General features: G+C 34.7%; 1 protein-coding gene across 1 annotated transcript in view; it reads right to left on the reverse strand.

Annotated features, from left to right (window-relative positions):
• ATRX (ATRX chromatin remodeler) overlaps positions 1-19,557 on the reverse strand; it is a 331,615-nt gene that overhangs the window by 115,572 nt on the left and 196,486 nt on the right. The window contains 8 exon segments of the mRNA XM_030306144.1: positions 2,429-2,449; positions 2,452-2,545; positions 3,938-3,979; positions 3,981-4,081; positions 4,084-4,113; positions 5,899-6,036; positions 13,892-14,069; positions 14,232-14,378. Of these exon segments, the coding sequence (XP_030162004.1) occupies positions 2,429-2,449; positions 2,452-2,545; positions 3,938-3,979; positions 3,981-4,081; positions 4,084-4,113; positions 5,899-6,036; positions 13,892-14,069; positions 14,232-14,378 (751 nt within the window).

The raw sequence follows: 19,557 nt of genomic DNA on the forward strand, positions 1-19,557 counted from the left end.
TTATTTTGAAAGAGAGAGAGAGCGAGCATGCATGGGAGGGGCAGAGTGTGTGTGTGTGTGTGTGTATGAGAGAGAGAGAGAGGAGAGAGAGAGAGGAGAGAGAGAGAGAGAGAATACCAAGCAGGCTCCACACTGTCAGCACAGAGCCCCATGCAGGGCTCAAACTCACAAACCGTGAGATCATGACCTGAGCTAAAACCAAGAGTCAGACGTTTAACCAAATGAGCCACCAGGCGCCCCAGCATTTCTTTTCTTTTTAAGACTGAATATCCCATTGTGTGTTGTGTGTGCGTGTACATAAAGGAAATTAAGAGGGCTTTAATTTCTTTGAAATTCATTAAAAGTCAGTCTTATGACTTTAATTCTGTAAATATTAAATCTATTATAAGTTATCACTACTAAAATTAACACCAACTATTGCTAGTATAAAAAGCAAAATTTAAATGAACTTCTTAAAACCAAGTACAATCTAAAAAGAGTCAAATATAGAAACAAAAGAAATTTTGGAATGTGTAACAGAAAAATACCAAACATTGTAAATACAAGTGAGAGAGATGGGTGATAGGTTTCTAGTAAGAATCAAGATACCTTTAATAGAACCCATGTGGCCTTTATGGACATTTTTCTCAAAGGGACTATTAAGTCAGGTTATTCCACTTTAAGGAAAAGAAAACATCACATTTAGTAGGGTGGAACCCCAGACCTTTTCACAATTAAAATATTCATGGCACCAGATGAGAATTTAACAATCATACTTTTCAGAGTTTGAAGCTTTTAATAATTAGTACTTTAGATATTTACTATCAATTAAAGCCACAAAGAATAAAGCCCCCTTAATTCTTAAATATTGCATTACCCTCAAAAGAGTACATTTTAAGGTCTATATATGAGCCATTAACATTTTGCTATTAGTTATTAAAGACAACTGATTCTCTGATACTTGAAAACACGGTAGCTGGCATTTTCTCTAAGATAAAACAAAATTTTAAATGGAAAAAAAAGTAAATTAAATGACCAAATTTACTACCTGTTATACTCAGATATAAATGAAAGGTAAGTCTGGATATCCTCTCTAAGTACATAGTAGCTCTCTCATTGGAATAACATTTGGTTACTTAATTATGCCTCCAATTTTTGTCATTCAAAACACAATGGTACAATAAACCTAACAGTTTCTGACTGATACACAAATGAAAATGTGTGCCTTCCAGAAGTGATTTTCAGGACGCCTGGGTGGCTCAGTCGGTTAAGTGTCCGATATCAGCTCAGGTCATCATCTGTTGTCTGTGAGTTCGAGCCCTGTGTTGGGCTCTGTGCTGACAGCTCAGAGCCTGGATCCTGCTTCAGATTCTGTGTCTCCTTCTCTCTCTGTCCCCCCACCCCCCACTCATGCTCTGTCTCTGTCTCTCAAAAATGAATAAATGTTAAATTCAGCAAAAAAGCACTTCTGTAAAACACTAACATTCAAATCCTATTTTCCCCAAAGCAAAATAATGCTTGAGGACCATCATTATTCTGTTCTCTAAAATGCCCTGCTGTTAAAAATTAAAATAAATAAATGACACTGCTAATATGAAGAGTATCCCTTTACTGATACAAGCATCATTTTAATATGTGTGTACATACTTCCACCTTCTATTATTTTTTTGATCAATTATTTTATTCACAATGGCTAATGGGTACTTTCTAACCTGTATCGCCTAAATAAACCTAACGTATCACTTGGTGAAAGTTACCAGAATGAAGTGACTAAGAAATAAGAAATCTCACTTCAGACCAGAGGCTAGGTTTTGCTCTGTGAACAGTGACAACCCTGGGCACACAGTCATGGACACACACACAGACACATGAGCTTACTGATGATAACATTAATACCTATCCATTGTATTTTTAAAAGCCCATAGTAAAGAATAAGAAGTATTCTTATCTAAAAGATCCTCATAATGAAACCACCAAAAAACCAAAAAACCAAAAACAATTTCTGTCAAGCATTTTCGTGTATTTTAGGCATTGTGTATATTTTTATTATAATGTTGGGAGCATATATATGTCCTGCCTTGCATTTTGCTTTTTTTTTGCCTTTTATTATTGTGGTTCAATTTTTTAAATAATACACCTGTACTTTTATATATTTTCTCTTACATTACTCACTAATAATTTTCCTGAATAAAGCTCATTACAAGCTAAGAGATTATTCAATATACTGTGTATGTTTTTTTTCACCAGTTTGCTCCTTAGTTTATTTTGGACAATTAGTGTTTTTTAAATTAGAAATAATTTGTGCTTTTACAAAATAATCATACCCATGTTATTCAAATGCACAATTGAAAAAAAAACAAATGACATGGTAAAATTACTAAAACAACATCCTTCAGAAAAAGAATGTCTTTTAGAGAAAATATAAAAATAAACTAAGCATATTTGTTACCTGTTAAGTGATCTAAGTAGTCTGATAGAGCTTGCACTGAATAGGAGTCATTCTCACAGCTAACACATATTCATGTTTTGGAGGCAAGAACTTTGTTAACGCTGTATAATCTTTCCTCTGTAATTAACAAGAAAGCTAATGAAATTAGTTAACCTAAATATATGAAAGGAATGACTGTTCAAAGACTTATCATTGCTTGCAACTAAAGATATGCATAAACAGGTACCAAACATACAAGAAAGCATTTTCTTAAACATATTTACCCCTTTAATCACACAATGATATCATATGATTGTAATTATTATATTTCATATGACTATACAATCTGATGTATTGGTAATAAGAAGACTGCAACACACCAGGCAGGTTTTAAATTGAAGTTTACTTGTGTTACCAACCAAGTAATTTATGTTTTCAAATGGTCCTCCTCTATATAGAAAAAAGAAAGAAAAAACGGTGGGAAGGGTGATATAGTAGGCAGTGTTAAGAAAAAGACTGCTTTAATCATACACTAAAAACAATGAATCAAAGTCTGATGCAGTCTGGGTTGTCCTTCGGTAAGATGTGCAATATACCAGAGAATAACACATAACTTTAGGGGAAAACTGTTTACCCACTTGAGAAAGCAAGCATGTATAAACACCCCTTGAAACCATTTAATTCTAAGAACAAGAAATAACAACACAAATGTGCTAGATACAAATGACTACCTAAACCAGGAAAACATTGCCTAGGTAGCAGCAGCAATACAGAAACAGAGGAGTTGCTAGTACCTGTGGCTAACCTGAACAAACAGAACGACTGCCTTATATGATGGTAGAATATCCAGCCAGGAAAAAAAAAAAAAGAATATCCAGCCAGAAGCACAGTCTATCTCTAAAGATTTGTTACATCTCTGTGGCTGTGATTAATATCTAGTGTCTGAAGAAAATGTGCGGATCTTAAGATCTACTAACTGCTGGCTCAAACTCTATATACTTATTCACTCACCAATAGAGGCTCACTAAATATCTGTATGTAAACAGTACTAACTAACCCATTCAGGTATTATTTTTATTACTTCAAAAATAAACTGTTTTCTTCGGATTTTGTTTAAAAGACCCCTCTCACAATTCATAATTGCATTTCCTACAAATATTTCAAATAAGTGAGGTTCAAGCCACTATACTATAAAGTAAGGTGAGAATAGGAATTCTTAATCATAATAGCTGTGTTTCTTTTAACATACTCCCCTATCTTAAAGATGAGAAATCTAAACATTAACATATTAAATATGAAGCTATACACTTGGCAAATGAATTAATCAAGTCTGCTCTAAACCTCACAATGGAACTCTTTTTTTGAAAGTTCAATGTTTCAAAAACTTTTGAAGACAAGGCTAGGAGATTTAACTATAAACTCTATATTGAAAAAAGAGGAAAGAAACATAAACCAAAGTTTAAATTCAGAAACATTTGGGATTGTAATCTAACAAAGCAACGATATTTATTTATGGAACATAATTTGTACCTGAACACATCCAGCTAACATCTCATAGAGAATGTGAGCACGCCTTTTTCATCACTCTGACATCTACCATGGTAGAATCTGCACACTGACCATTTTGGATTGGATTTATAAATCGATTCCTGAACTCCTTAATGGATCCCAGCAATTTTCCTTGATATAGTTAACCATGCAATGATCTAAGGAGAGAAGACATTAGTTCACTAACGACAATAATAGCTAAAAGGGACTCAGATAACTTTCTGATAAAATGTTCATGTCAAAAACACATGCCATGGAAGCATTAGAATTAAGCTACAAAGAACAAACAGTAAACTGAGTATAGACTAAACATTGGTTATAAGTCAGTTCTGGAACTGGATTTCCAAACCACATGAGAAATTCAAATAAAACCATCCCTATATTCTAGATGAATTTTAAAAAAAACACCTAAGAACATTTTATTCTACTTCCCTGTTCTTTATAATAGATATGGAGTATGAAACAAGTATTTTGTAATTCTAACCATGATTTTATGGACAGCAAGGGTATCTAGTGAAAAAACATATATATTGAATCAAAATAATAAAATCAGGTAATAAGCCACTATATCAAATTTTGTATTAACTGTTCTAGTTCCAGAAGCTCTTAATAGTTATCAGCTGTCCTATACAATATAAGATCACAATGTGAAATAGCATTTTTTCACCATTTCAATATAAATTAGCAGTTATTACATCAAAATTGATATTTACAGGATACAAAGGACTCTCTTAGAAAATTCTAAGAATATAATTAGATATTAAAAGTAAGACAGAACATATTCTCATTATAGCATAGCCCTTAAAAAGTCATGAATAATATGGGTGCCTGGTTGGCTCAGTCGGTTCAGCATCTGACTTTGGCTCAGGTCATGAGTTGGAGTCCCACATTGTGTGAGCACAAGCCCTGCTTCAGGTGCACACGAGCCCCACTTCTCTCCTCTGCCCTTCGATCACTGTGTCATCTCTCTCTCAAAAAAAAAAAAAAAACTAAAAATAAAGTCATGGATAATATTGAATTAAGTGCAGTTCAATCAAGAACTAGGAATGAACTCTACATGCAGTGTCACTTAAAGCAAAGTTCCACGGGAGTAAAAAAATACTTCTTTGTGAATTTCACTGTCAAACACCACTGGTTTGCTTTCTTCACTGTATCATAAAACTCTTCTAACTAATGTTTTATTGTTTTTGCAATGTGAAGTAGCATTTCTACAAATGAAGTAACAGAAAAGGGGGAAACTGGAACAGATAAAAAATGAAGATAAAATATAGGTTACAATGAAGTAATAACCAGTATTACAAATAATAAAATAAAAAATAATTAAGTTACTAAAGGGCTGGAAATAACATAAAATAACAAAAACTATTACAACGGATTATAAATAGGAAATTTCAATTTATTAGCTGAATATAACTCCTGTTCCCTCAAGTATTCTCACACATATGAAAATGAGAGAAATTCACAAGTCACCTGGGTTCCCATCATCTGTCCTCAGTCTGAACAAATTCTATGCTGACACAGATTCGACATAGCTCTCCTTTTCGCATCTCCACATTCCTAAAAATATTCACACTTGGCATTTCTTTTCAATTTCCTATAGTACCTCTCCCTAAATTATAGTTTGTTACAGTATCCTGAATAGTCACCAATGCATTTATACTTTTAAAGCCATCATTAATACATCTGATAATTTTATAGATTTCAAATTCTATGTTTATACATGAACATTCAAAATGGTACACCTTTTGACTGTGGTTTACCATTCATATTTATAAAGCATTCCACTTGAAATGTATGGTATTCTTTCATAGAAGACTAAGATGGACCTATGTAGATCATGGTCAGAGACTATACTAGACAGAAGAAAGGCAAATGGCAAAGTGGCAAAAATATATCTGAGGCAATGCCAAAACTCTACAACATAACTGCAGATATTAACTCACACTCAATTAGGTTATTTTGAAGTGGTGTTCCTGTTAAAATAATCCTCCTCCTTGATCGTATAGAATTCATAGCTTTTGAAACAGCAGATGCTTCATTTTTCAGAATATGGCCTTCATCACAAACAACAAAGTCGGGGCCTATAAAAATGTGTAGAAAAAACAACATTTAAGCTGAAAATGTAATCCATTTAAGTAAATAAGTTAACCCTTTAAAGTGCTGCTCTTGTGGGAATAAAACAACACGCTCATAAGAACAGTCATGTTTTATCTGCTGCTATATTTGCTGTATTTTGTAATGTGGCACTAACTAGTTAATTATATCCCAACAGTAGAGTATTATATCCCAACAGTAAAGTACTACACAGATGGTACTTAAGATTCTCTGAATAAGAATACAAAAATAAAAATAGAAGAGTGTAAAGATCTCTCCAACATATTTAAGGTATTTGAAAAAAAAATATATTAATAATTGAAAAACAGTAGCTAAAGATATATTACAGCACAACATATCAAGTTAACACAACTGCCTAAGACTAAGCAATTCATTATACGTGAAAAGACAATTTCAAGCTACATTTTAAGAAATACTGTATAAATCAACTGGCTATGCAGTATCTTCCATGTAACTCATTCCAATAACTAATACACTTTGCAGGGAGAAAATTTAATTGATAAAGGACAGATAAATTGATTGTTATATGGCTACAGGATGGGGGAGAACACTTTCCAAGCTATAAAAGACCTTACACCTGAGAGTAACGTCTTCAAAAGAAATACATCCACTTTCATAACATATTATTGCTTCCTAAAGCATTGTTTATACACAACTTGCTTGCTGGTTAACACACATAACTTTAAATATTGATTTCAACAAAAGCAGTTGTCAAATTACTCCCCATCTGTTAGGGTTAGAAAATTCATCTTCTACATGATTTCAAAAGTAAACATTTCAGTATGATTGGCCAAATAATACAATTATTATTCAGTATTCAGATGGGGCTACACAAATATTAAGACATTTTAAAATTACTAATATACTTTCTAAAAACAAAAATCTACACATAGCTTTGTATTAAAAAGCTACATACTGGTTTCTTTTGAATCCTGAAAGTTTTCAAGAAAGAAAAATTGTGTTTTACACAAGTGACTTAACTGATTTTCACCATCTAACATTCAGTGTCATGAGGGTATGCTAAAACAGGTACTCCCATACAATCTTTGTGAGCGTCTAAATTACTATCTGACATTTTGGAAGACAACTTTACAGTATCTATTAAAATGTAAAATAGTGTACCTTCTGACCCATTATTTCAATTTCTGGGAATTTATCCTAAAGATATACTTCAGCAAGTATCCAAAAATACATAAAAATATTCTGTGAAGCACTGGTTGTTATGGTGGAAAATTGAAAACAACCTAAAAGCTTATCAAGGGTGTTAATAAAATTATGATTTAATGGAATGTTGCAGAACTAAAATTAATGATATAGATATCTATGTACTAACCTGGAAAGACATGCCAAAATATATTAAATAAAAACATGCAATGTGCAGAATGTATGTTATGCTGTTTGTATTTAAACAACCACTTCAAACAGGGTGATTTTATCTATGTATACATATGTAGCAAAGGACTAAACCTGCCCAACCTTTGCCTTCAGCAGCTGGGAGGTAACCTCTAAACTTGGAATATGCTGCCTGAGAAAATGGTCTTTGTTTACTTGGATGGCTTAGGACACACACCAGATAGTCTAAAAAGGTGAATTATCGGGTCAACAAGGCCTTTGGCATCTTCTTGACCTTTAGAAGGGGTAAAGACTAAGATCACTCACATGGGTGGTCAAACATGTCTTTGTGACCAAGCCCAAACTCTAAACACCAAGGCCTGGATACGTGTGCTTGGTTAGCAACGCTCTGTATGTACTGTTACACATCATTGCTGGGAGAAGTAACTGCGGTCTGCACATTTCCACTGACAGATCAGTAGGATTTCTCCTGGATGCCCTGTGACTTTTCCTGTTGCTGATTTAATTTGTATCCTTTCACTGTAAAACCAACACAGCTTTTCTGAGTTCCATGAGTTCTAGTTAATTACTGAACCTGAGAGTGGCCTTGGGACTCTAAACACTGCAATATAAAAAACATGCCTGAAAAAACACCCACACAATCTTCTTTAAAAACAGGCAGAGATTGGGGCGCCTGGGTGGCTCAGTCGGTTAAGCGGCCGACTTCGGCTCAGGTCATGATCTCGCGGTTCGTGAGTTCGAGCCCCGCGTCAGACTCTGTGCTGATAGCTCGGAGCCTGGAGCCTGTTTCCGATTCTGTGGCTCCCTCTCTCTGACCCTCTCCCATTCATGCTCTGTCTCTCTCTGTCTCAAAAATAAATAAACGTTAAAAAAATTTAAAAAAAAAAATAAATAAATAAAAAAATAAAAACAGGCAGAGGACCCAAAGAAGACATGCAAATGGGCAACAGGTACACAAAAAATACCTCAACATCACTAATCACCAGGAAAATGTAAATCAAAACCACAATGAGATATCACCTCATACCTGTTAGAATGACTATTCTCAAAAAGACAAGAGATAACAACTGTTGGTGAGGATGTAAAGAGAAGGGAACACTTGTGCACCATTGGTAAGAAGGTAAATTGGTGCAGGCACTATGAAGGTTCCTCTAAAATTGAAAAGTAGAATTACCATATGAAACAGCATTTTTAATTCTGGGTATATATCCAAGGAAACAAAATCATTATCTCAAAGAGATATCTGCACTCCCACGTTCAGCCAAGACATGGAAAAACAACCTAAGTGTCCACTGATGGATGAACTTTTATTTTTTAATATATACCTTTTCCTTCTGTTTGTATTTTGCTTGAGAACATGTATTGCTTTTATAATTTAACTTAAAAAGAACTATTTATTAGTGTGGCAATGGAAGGCAAGGGGGCCCTTTCCTTAGTAGGGCTATCTGAGCAAATAAGAGTAGGAAGACAGAATAAAAGCAAATATACTCATGAATAACCCTGAATCAACAAAAAAGCTAAAAGATGTTATTCATATTCTGTTTACAAAGATAGGAATGTACATAACATCCTAACATAAAAAAGTTTTAAAATCTTAAGAAGTTTTAGGGGGCCTGGGTGGCTCAGTTGCTTAAGTGTCCGACTTTTGATTTGGGCTCAGGTCATGATCTCACGGTTCTTGAGTTCGAGGCCCTGCATTGGGCCACGCACTGGCAGTGCAGAGCCTGCCTGAGATTCTCTGTCTCCCTCTCTCTCTGCATAAGTTTAATAATCCTGAATATCTACTTTCTGGAAAACCTCATTCCAATGATCTATGAATGAAGTGGTAGGATGTGAAAACAGCTATATTTAGAAATCATAATAGAAAAAATAAAGGGAGAATGCAGTCATGCAGTTCTGAAAAGGGAGAGGCTTGAAGAAAAGCAAGAGGCTTGAAGAAAAGTTCTTCTGTTCAAAAATCAAGCCTGAGTGAAATAGTTCAATACACCATGGAAATCTGTCATTATTTTATTTAATTACCTAGGTCTTTTATTGTTTAAATCAAATAGTACCTTGAATTAATATTGTGTGTATATATAAAGGACTGAAGTACTGATAACATGCTATAAACCAAATAAAGCTTGAAAGCCTTATGCTAACTGGAAGAAGTCAGATATTGTATGATTTCACTTTTATAAAATGTCCAGAAATATTTTTATGAAATCTCCACAAAAGGCAAATCCACTGAGACAAAAAATATGTTGGTAGTTTCCAGGTGATAGGGCATTTGAAAGTGACTGCTAATGGGTACAAAATTTCTTTTTGAGGTAAATGAAAATGCTGTAGGGTTCAACAAAATAGTGGTGATAGTTACATAACACTGTAAATATACTAAATGCCACTGAATTATATTTTAACATGGTTAAATGGATTTTATGTTATGTGTATTTTTACCACAACAAACTCTAGTCATTAAATTAAAATGAGATGTAGATTAATACTAAAGCTACCACAATGAATAAATGCTTAGCGTGACTTAACGTTAACTGTACTATGAATTAAAAACAACAAAAAGCTAGTAATGAGGTTATAAAGAGATAACTCTATTCATTTGTCAAAACCCATTAAACGGGGCGCCTGGGTGGCGCAGTCGGTTAAGCGTCCGACTTCAGCCAGGTCACGATCTCGCGGTCCGTGAGTTCGAGCCCCGCGTCAGGCTCTGGGCTGATGGCTCAGAGCCTGGAGCCTGCTTCCGATTCTGTGTCTCCCTCTCTCTCTGCCCCTCCCCGTTCATGCTCTGTCTCTCTCTGTCCCAAAAATAAATAAACGTTGAAAAAAAAATTTAAAAAAAAACAAAAAACCCATTAAACTCTACATTACAAAGTATATACTTTCATGTGTACAAATAATAAAACACAGAAACTAACCTAAGTGACTTGAGAAAATAACGTTTTAACTATAAATTATTAAGCTATAGACAAAAACAATCATAAACACTGTACTATAGTGGTTAAATCTGTTTCTCACATAGAAACAACTGTGAAACAATATGGTTAACAATTCTGAAATTACTTTAGTGTGTAATGAAACTGAACAAATAAACAGATGGCAGGTGGCTGGAGCCAGGATTCCCATAGTTGGAAAGACAAGTAACAGATTAACGATGAAGGTGAAACTGAACCTATGACACTGGATTAGAGTCAAAGACACCATTACAAAATCAAATTTATCTCTATACACACACACAAAGGGATAGATTTGTGCATAGACATAGATTAGTACACATATCACCTAGTTCTGTCTGCTTAGAGGACTTAGAAGCAAGTAGTACTTAGAAGCAAGCAAGTACTCCAGTAGTAACAAACACTACTAAGCACCAGATCTTGGTTTGTAAACACTATTTTTCAATAAGAGAAACCATGGCACATTACTGAAATGGTTAATTCCGGGGTAGGGGGCAGAGACAATTAACATGAGCCTGGAATACCTTACAGTACCAGAAAGTAATGAAGTGCTTAAAACAACAACAAAAAGAATGAAATATCAAAGGGATACACGAACCAATCTACAAATGTGAATGAGCTTCCAATGGCCAAATAGTAACAATTTGAACAGCAAAATAACATTATAGTCTAAAATACAAACTAATAGATTATTAGTCTATACTGCTATAAATCAATGATTGATTATATAAAAAAGGACAAATATTTCTTAAAGAAAAATTCCAAATTTTATGTGTAGATACTGGCCACTAAGGGAGACAGAGCTTAATCCCAGCCTTCCCCTAACTTGGGTAAGCTAGACTTTGTGACTGACTTCCAAAGAACAGGGACAGGTAAAAATAGCAGATCCAGTAATGTCATGTCATTCTAATGTACTCCTGATATGATTGTGATAAGAAGGGTGTTTCACCTCTGGTAAATTTTTTCAAAAACCTGTAACTCCAAACTAATTACAAGAAAAAACAACAAATACAACTAGTGAACATAAATAGGATACTTGCACAGTACTCAAGACTAACAAGATAATGAAAAATAAAGATAGAAATTGTCATAGACCAGATAAAACTGTGAAGACAAGCCAATTAAATGAAATGTGGTATACCCTGGATCAGATCCTGGAATAGAATGCAAACAAGAAAAATGGTCAAATTCAAATATAGTTTGGTGTTTAGTTAACAATAAACCAACACTGTATCAATTTCTTAGTTTTTGACAAATCTACCATGGCAATACAAGCTGTTAACAGTGGGAAATCTGGATGTAGGGAATATGGGAGCTTTTTTTTACTATCACTTCAAGTTTTCTGTAAAAAATTATTCTAAAGTAAAACATGTTTAAAATGTCACTAAATGATTTACATGGAAATAACAAATGTTACTCTTCACGTTATGCGCTTTAATTTTTTTAAATGTATTTCCTCATGAACAAATCACAATATTAAGCGTTTGTACACTGTTGTTTTAACTATTCCAAAGCAACTTTCTGAAAAATATGTTGCAATACTATTCACTAGCTTAAAGTTCTCTGACAATAAAACCACCACAGAACTTTTAGACAAATATTTTAATCACGGGAGAAAGATAAACTCATTGAGCCTTAGATTTACAATGGCAATGTTACTTTGGTGCATGTTAGTTACATCGTTACCTAAAAAAAGAGGCAAAACAGTACAAACATTTAGTTCTAAGATTAATAAGGTCTGAGAATTTAATGTATAACATGGTGAGTATAGCTGGTAACACTAAATTTAATTGTAGAATTAAAATTTGCTAAAAGAGTAAAACTTAAATGCTCTCACCAAAAAAAAAAAAAAAAATGGGGTGAGTAAATATGTGAGGTCATAGATGTGTAACTCAAAGTGGTGAATCCTTCTGTAAGGCAGGAAGCTAATGGGCAACAGGAGTATGGACCTTAGACGTCTTGATGGAGAGCCCCAACCGGGGACCACCCTATTCCACCCATGTAACAGTCAGTTTGCAATTACAACATCCCAACAGAGGAAGACTTAAGTTTGTTGTGCGTGTTGCACTTTTGCAGAAAGCAGCTGCTTGTCCTTATTTGACCTATGTCTCTAGAATAGAAATAATGCCGTGGTTTCCTATCCCATAAAGGTGTTTCAAATACACATTGGGAAAGGACATGCATAGTTGTCTAATTATTATATAATCCAGGCCTGTCACTCAAATGTTGCAAACCTAGGAACTACCCAAAAGAAAAAACTGATATAAGCCCACACCGAGGAGTTTCAGGACCTCAGTCTCTCTGGAGTTGCCAGCTTCTCCCTTGGAGTGTACTTTAATAAAACTTTGCTCTGCTTTTCTTGCGTTTCACTGCTCTGTAATTATTTAATGTGCAGCGAGAATAGCAAGCCACTTTCCTTTTCCATCTAACTCTTGGTAACACTTCCAAATGTATTTATATGTCAAATCATCACATTGTATAATTTAAGTATCTTACAATTCTGTGAATTACACCTGAAAAAAAATGATGAAAAGAATATAATATAAAAAATAAATGAAAAAAAGGTAAAGTGATGGATTCTAAAGAATACTGTTACTCTGACAGTGAAAATTACATTTTCTCAACACACATCTAAAGCCTCAATAAGTGTCTTAATGTAATTAGATATGTTAAGATAAAGTTTTAAAACGGAAAAACAAATAATTAAAGTTAATTCATTTTGTGGGGCACCTGGGTGGCTCAGTAGGTTGAGTGTCTGACTTTGGCTCAGGTCATGATCTCGCAGTTTCTGAGTTCGAGCCCCGCATCAGGCTCTATGCTGACAGCTCGGAGCCTGGAGCCTGCTTTGGATTCTGTGTCTCCCTCTCTCTCTCTGACCCTCCCCACCTTGCACTCTGTTTCTTTCTCTCTCTCTCTCTCTCTCTCTCCTCTCTCTCTCTCTCTCACTCAAAAATAAATAAAAAGATTAAAAAAATTTAAAAAAAATTAATTAGTTTTGCAAATAGTACAACTTGCTGCTTTTCCAAGTGCCAATTAAGAATTAAATATTTGGATCTTAATGTCCTAAGGTTAGACAGTGTTGCAAATATTAACTTTCCATAGTGATGACACTTCAAAACATAGTGGGGGGGACCATGTAGCAATTCTTCTAATGATATAAAGTTGGGAAAGAAACTTAAGAACTGTTTTCAGAGTATGGAGAGAGGTCTTGTTATCATCTAATATTCAGACAGCTGGAAGAAAATGCAATTGTGACAAAGGCACCTAATGTAATTTTACTTATTAACAAGATCTCCCATAAAAACTTCAAATACTTCCAGACTCAACAACTGAATTCTGAACAGCTGGCAACAGTAAGGGTGCTATCACCTTAATAAATTTTACTAAGAAAAAAAAAGAAGGAAAAACCTGAAGATAAACAAAAACCAGCTACTTACCAGTTGCTCAATAAAGTAGTTACCTGTTAAACCGAACATCAGCAATTTTTTATTCAACTTATTTATCTCAGTGTCTCTTAATATATTACCTGGATCAACCAAAGCTTTGTTAAAGATTTCCTTAAGTTTCCTACTCTTCACATTCCTTCCTTGAGCAAGATTTCTGTACATCTCATAGCCTATGATCATAACACCACCATCTTCTTGCCACCTCTGCAGCATGTAGCTTCTCTCCTGAGGACGTTTCACAGTTGCTAATTCAGAGACCTTTTGTGAGAAAATAAAGATTTTTAAAGGTAGCTATTAGGAATGTAGGAATACTACTTATTCCCATGTAAATATGCATCCTTAATAATTAAAAAACTTTTCTTTTACTATATGAATTTCTTGCAGTTATTTTCATAAGAGAAAATATTTAAAATATAATACCTCAAGCTTCTCATCATCTTTTAATCCTTCCTGCCACTTTTCAAATTCATTCATCCAATTCAAAGCGGTATTAAGAGGACAAACCACTAAAGCTGTGCTGAAATCCAATTTGTCACACAAAAGAACCGTATGAAGAAAACTTACCACCTACAAAAAACCAAATTAAGTTACCATCTTCAACTAAAATATCAGTAAAAAAGTTAAAATAAATGAAACAATCTTACGATTTAATAGCTTGGTTTTCTTCTACCTTTAAACAATAAAGCAACCAATCAAAGCTCACAATGTCCAAACAAGGCAAAGTACATGGAAAGAGATATTATAATATATAAAAAGATGGAGTTTGACTACATAATATATAAGGTTCTTCTAACCTTAAAGCTTCATGATCCTATGATCAATAATAATAATAATAATATGAATATAAGAAGTAACCATACCAAAACTATGACGAAGTCGCTGGTCTCCTCCACACAACGTCTATCCCCACAAATGTTCAGAAGCTACCATCACCCATTCAGAAGAGAATTCTGCTATGCAGTACTTTTCTATTTTCAAGTGTTCTAACTTGATACCTTGGGAAGATCGAAGCAGAGTACAAGGACCCTAAGCTTGCCTTATCCCACAAATACAACTAGATAACTATCAAATCATCATAAATACCCAAGAAACTGACCAAAAGCCTGGCAGGATAAATTCTACAACTAAAGGTAAAGAAGAGGCCACATCGAAGAAAGTAGGAAGTGTGGAGATGCAGTTTAGGGCAGAAAAGGATCATGGTCGCTGTGGCAGGGAGGGAGCCATGGTTACGGAGAAGGGTAAGGGACAGAATATCACACAGTAAAGCAGACAGGGAAAATGAATCCCCACAGCAACTGGCTTAGAAAGGGAGGGGCTGAATTTCATGAGTTCTTGAAAAAAGCGGGGCTTAAGTTTTAAAGGTCAGCAGTCATCGCTAAAATGGAGCCCTGAAGACACTGTGCTGCTCTTGAAGAGAAGGCAAACAGCCCGTGGGCATACAACATGGAAAGAACGAAGTGAAGAGCAACTGGAGCACACAGTGGGCAAGATATATGCTTATCTCAAACCACATCCCAGCACTCACCAAGAGATCCCTCCAGGAACAAAAAAACTGGCCAGCACCATTTCTCTGTCCTGACCCTGAGCATAAGCACTGGCACTCCCTACCTAACTTATATACAATAAGCCCCCAACAACAGCACTCCACGGGAAGCACCCCTCCAAGTCACCCCCAGACCAGCCCAAACCCCTGCTCACACCATGTCCCCTGACCAAGGAGTTTTCATGGTCTTGTTTTAGCAGCAGTTGCAACAGTTCTCATTCCACAAGCAGACCAGAGCACACCCAGTTAAAACTCACCATATTCAGACCATGGACCAAACACTGCTAAGATAAAGAAAGCCTCTGCAGACAACTGGCCTGAAGGATAAAGCAGCCAGGACAAAACAGCAAAGCACACGCAGCACCCATTGGAGTTAGTCCCAGAAGCAACAGACCCTGGGGAACATGGGACACTATATGGCACAGCACTACAGGACCTCTTCTTCATAAGGCCATTACCCTAAAGAACAGGAGATGTAGCTTACTTTTCTAACACAGTGAAACAGGCACAGAGACACAGACAAAATGAGAAGACAGAGAAATTTATCCCAGATGAAAGAACAAAATAAGGCTAAGGCCAGAGATCTAAGTGAAACAGATATAAGTAATTAACCTAAGAGAGAATTTAAAGTAACGATAAAAGGATATTCACTGGACTTGTGAAAAGAGAGGAAGACATGAGTGAGACCCTTACCAGAGAGATAAAGAATAACACAGCAGAGATAAAACTCTCAATAAACAAAGTGAGAAATAGGCTCCCTGGAATGAAGAGCAGAATGGAAGAAGCACAGGAATGAATTAATGACCTAGAGGACAGAGTAATGGAAAGTAATCACGTTAAACAAAAGAGAGATAAAAGAATTATGCAAAATAAGAACAAAATTAGGGAAATCAGTGACTCCTTCAAACATTAATACATTTGTATTTATATAACCCCCAAAAGAAGATGACAGAGAAAAGAGGGCAGAAAATTTATTTGTAAAAATAATAGCTTCAAGCTTCCCTAATTTGGGGAAGGAAGCAGATATCCAGATCAAGGAAGCACAGAGAACTCCCAACAAAATGAACAAAAGCAGACCCACACCAAAACATATTCTAATTAAATTGGCAAAATATAGTGGAAAAAAACCAACTTTTCAAAGCAGCAAGACAAAAGACAACAGTGACATACAAAGGAAAACCCGTAAGGCTATTAACAGCCTTTTCAGAAGAAATGTTGCAGGCCAGAAGGGGCTGGCATGAAATTTTCAAGGTTCTGAATGGGAAAAATCTGTAGCCAAAAATACTCTGTCCAGAAAGGCTATCATTCAGAATAGAAAGAGAAACAGAGTTTCCCAGACAAACAAAAACTGTAGGAGTTTAATGACCAATAAACCATCCCTATAAGAAAATTAAAGGGGACTCTTTTGAGTTGAAAGGAGAGAAAACGTGACAGTATAAAAGTAGGAAACACAAAAGCATTAAAAATGAACATCACTGTAAAACATCAGTAAACGAACAAATAAAAGGATATAAAATATGGCACCATATACAGAAAACATGTGGAAGAGAGCAGGAAACAATTGGTTTGAACTTAAATGACCATCAACTTAATATAGACTGTGATATGCGGAAGAGGCTATAACAAACCTAATGATAACCATGTACCAAAAACCACCAATAAACATGCAAAGAATACAGAGAAATAAATCCAAATATATTAAAGAAAATCAGAAAAACAAGAAAGAGACAAAAAACAAGAAATGATCAGAGAAAATCTTCAGAAACAATCACAAAACAAATAATAAGATGACAATAAATACATTATCTATCAACAATTACTTTGAACGTAACTGGACAAAATGCTTCAACCAAAAGACACAAAAGGACAAAATGGATAAAAAAAATAGGACTCATCTATATGCTACCTACCAACAGCCACATGAGAATGTCTATTCTCACCACTTTTATTCAACATAAGACTGAAAGTGCTAGCCACAGCAATGAGACAACAAAAAGAAACAAAGGGCATCCAAATTGGCAAAGAAAAGGTAAAATGTTCACTATTTGCAGATGTCATACTATAGAAAACCCAACAGATTCCACCAAAAAACTACTAGAACTGACAAATGAATTCACTGAAGTCACAGGATACAAAATCAACATACAAAAATCTGTTGCATTTCTATACACCAATAACAAAGCAGCAGAAACAGAAATAAAGAAAACAATCCCATTTACAATTGCACCAAAAACAGTAAGATAACTAGGAATAAACCTAACCAAAGAGGCAAAAGATCTATACTCTGAAAACTATAAAACACTGATGAATGAAGCTGAAGAGGACACAAAGAAATGGAAAGACATTCCATGTTCATGGATTGGAAACACAAATACTGTTAAAATGTCTATACTATGCAAAGCAATCTACACATTTAATGCAATCCCTATCAAAATGCCACCAGCATTTTTCAGAGAACTACAACAAATAATCCTAAAATTTGTATGGAACCACAAGGAACCCAAATAGCCAGACCAATCTTGAAAAAGAGAGGTAAAGCATTACAATTCCAGACATCAAGGCATATTACAAAGCTGTAGTAATGAAAACAGGATGCTACTGACACAAAAATGAAATATAGATAAATGGAACAAAATAAAAAACCCAGAAATAAACCCCAAATTATATGGTCAATAAATCTTGAACAAAGCAGGAACAAATATCCAATGGGAAGAAGTCTCTTCAACAAATGGTGTTGGGAAAACTGGACAGCAACATGCAAAAGAATAAACCTTGACCACTTTCTTACACAACACACAAAAATATTCAAAATGGATAGAAAACCTAAACGTGAGACCTAAATGCATAAAAATCCTAAAATAGAGCACAGGCAGTAAGGTCTCTGACACTGGCTGTAGGAACATTTTTCAAGATATGACTCCTGAGGCAAGGGAAACAAAAGCAAAAAATAAACTGGGCTTCATCAAAATGCAAAACCGCACAGCAAAGGAACTATCAATAAAACTAAAAGGCAACTTTTAGAATGGGAGAAGATATTTTCAAATGACATATTTGATAAAGGGTTAGTACCCAAAATATATAAAGAACTTATAAAGTTCAACACCCAGAAAACAAATAACCCAGTTAAAAAATATTCAGAAGATATGAACAGACATTTTCCAAAGAAGACATAGAGACAACCAATAGACACAAGAAAAGAAGGTCAACATCACTCATCATTAGGGAAATGCAAATCAAAACTACAGTGAGATATTATCTTTCCTCTGTCAGAATAGCTAAAATCAGGGGTGCCCGGGTGGCTCAGTTGGTTGAGCATCCAACTTCAGCTCAGGTCACGATCTCACAGTTTGTGGGCTCGAGCCCTGTGTTGGGCTCTGTGCTGACAGCTCGGAGCCTAAAGCCTGCTTCGGATTCTGTGGTCTCCTCTCTCTCGGCACGCCCTGCTCACACACACACAGACACCACACACACACACACGCGCTCGCTCGCTCTCTGCTCGCTCTCGTCAAAAATAAACATTGAAAAAAAAGTGTAGTTTAAAATATTTATTTTAAATTTATTATATTAAATATTTAAATATTTAAATATTTAATACTTAAATATTAATATTAAATATTATTAAATATTAGTAGATATTAATATCGAATGTTAATTTAAATATATTAATATTATAATATTAATATATTTGAATTATAAATATGTAATATATAAATATTTAAATATATTTATATAAATATAAATATTATTAAAATAATATTAAATATTAATTGACTATTAATATTAATATTGAATATTTAAGTATTTAAAATATATTAAAATATTTATTTAAATTTTTTTTAATTTTAAAAAAAAAGAATGGCTAAAATAAACAACACAAGAAAAACTAGTGTTGGTAAGGATGTGGGGACAAGAGTCCTGCTGCACTGTTGGTGGGAAAACAAACTGGTGCAGCCACAGTGGAAAACAGTATGGAAGTTCCTCAAAAAGTTAATAATACCAATTACACTACCTGGTATTTACCCAAAGAATAGAAAAACACTAATTCAAAGGCATACAGACATGTATCCATATGCTCACAGAAGCATTATTTACAACAGCCAAATTATGGAAGCAGTCCAAGTGTCATTTGGTAGATGAATGGATAAACAAGATGTGAGATCACACACACACACACACACACACACACACACACGCACACAGAGG

The sequence above is a fragment of the Lynx canadensis genome, chromosome X, assembly GCF_007474595.2.
Source record: "Lynx canadensis isolate LIC74 chromosome X, mLynCan4.pri.v2, whole genome shotgun sequence".
Taxonomy (NCBI): Eukaryota; Metazoa; Chordata; class Mammalia; order Carnivora; family Felidae; genus Lynx; species Lynx canadensis.